The sequence below is a fragment of the Sphaeroforma arctica genome (genome assembly GCF_001186125.1).
Source record: "Sphaeroforma arctica JP610 unplaced genomic scaffold supercont1.30, whole genome shotgun sequence".
In the NCBI taxonomy this organism is placed as follows: domain Eukaryota; class Ichthyosporea; order Ichthyophonida; genus Sphaeroforma; species Sphaeroforma arctica.
The window spans coordinates 92,762-94,134 of NW_014040528.1; the positions used below are offsets into that span (position 1 = coordinate 92,762).

At 38.9% G+C, this 1,373-nt stretch overlaps 1 protein-coding gene across 1 annotated transcript in view; it reads right to left on the reverse strand.

Annotated features, from left to right (window-relative positions):
• Positions 1-472: 472 nt before the first annotated feature.
• The window catches only part of SARC_00861 (hypothetical protein), a gene marked incomplete at both ends in the record, with an annotated part of 4,473 nt that continues 3,572 nt past the window's right edge, over positions 473-1,373 (reverse strand). The window contains one exon of the mRNA XM_014305435.1: positions 473-748. Coding sequence (XP_014160910.1) covers positions 473-748 — 276 coding nt within the window. The remainder of the gene's footprint in view (positions 749-1,373) is intronic.

Genomic DNA, 1,373 nt, shown 5'->3' on the forward strand with positions numbered 1-1,373 from the left:
AGAGGGTATACGGGTTTAGGGTGTTGGGTTGGAGGGTATAGGGTTTAAGGTGTCGGGTTTGGAGGGTATAGGGTTTTATGGAGTTGGGTTTAGAGGGTATAGGGTTTTATGGAGTTGGGTTTAGAGGGTATAGGGTTTTAGGGTGTTGGGTTTGGAGGGTATAGGGTTTTAAGGTGTCGGGTTTGGAGGGTATAGGGTTTTATGGAGTTGGGTTTAGAGGGTGTTGGGTTTAGAGGGTGTTGGGTTTGGAGGGTATAGGGTTTTAGGGTGTTGGGTTTGGAGGGTATAGGGTTTAGGGTTTAGGGTAATAACAGCAGACACAGAATAATTAGGTCAGAAAGACAATTTATTTGAATTGATTAATTAGGTCAGAAAGACAATTTATTTGAAATGACCAAAAAAAATGGGTGGGTAGAAGAACTCGGGAGTTAAATATAATAAACACAGAAAGAAAAAAAGGGAAACCAAACCACTAAAACACACCCAAATCTATTTGAATCCATCGAAAACTCGGTTGGGTAGAAGAACACGCGGGTGAAATACAGCAGACACACATAGCAGCCCAGAAAAAATTGGGCAGCCGAACCCGTAAAACGTACCCGAATTTGTTTGAGTTCACCAGGAATTCGGGTAGGTAGAAGAATTCGGGGATGAGTTCTTTGACATCGGCCGTGTTGTGCCTGCTGGCGCTCTCCCACGCCTCTTTGATCGAGTGGAACATGCGGTCAGGATGGTCAAAGTGCCCGCCCTGTCCAAATATAGATAGGTGCAGTTGTAGGTAGGTACAGTGAGACATAAATAGCCTGAGAATCGAAACACACAGACACGTGGCTGTGTATGAATATATAGGTTGCGTTGTAGACAGCTATGTACGAGTAAATATAAGTTGTTTGCTAACCACTGTGCGCGGTGATAAATAGATAGATGTGGAGAGATCTAAATAGCTTGGAATACGAAGAACACACACATGTGAATATGTATAATTGAACACACACATGTGAATATGTATAATTGAACACACACATGTGAATACGTATAATTGAACACACACATGTGACTAGATATAAATAGCTCTGTTGCGTTGCAGATATGGATGTATGAGTGTACATAAGAAATCGATCAGCCACCTTGTATAGGTATAAATAGAGGACTTGAGTTGAAATAAGAGTGAACTTTTTAAAAAGAATACCATGTAAGGATATATATAGGTGTGATTACATACACATCGAATTATAAGTATATACTACAGATTTGCTACTTGCCTAAAAGTATCGTATGATAATATATGAGTATACATATATATATATATATATATATATATATATATTATTATTTATTTAGTGTATAGAATACATGTGTCGTACGCATATATA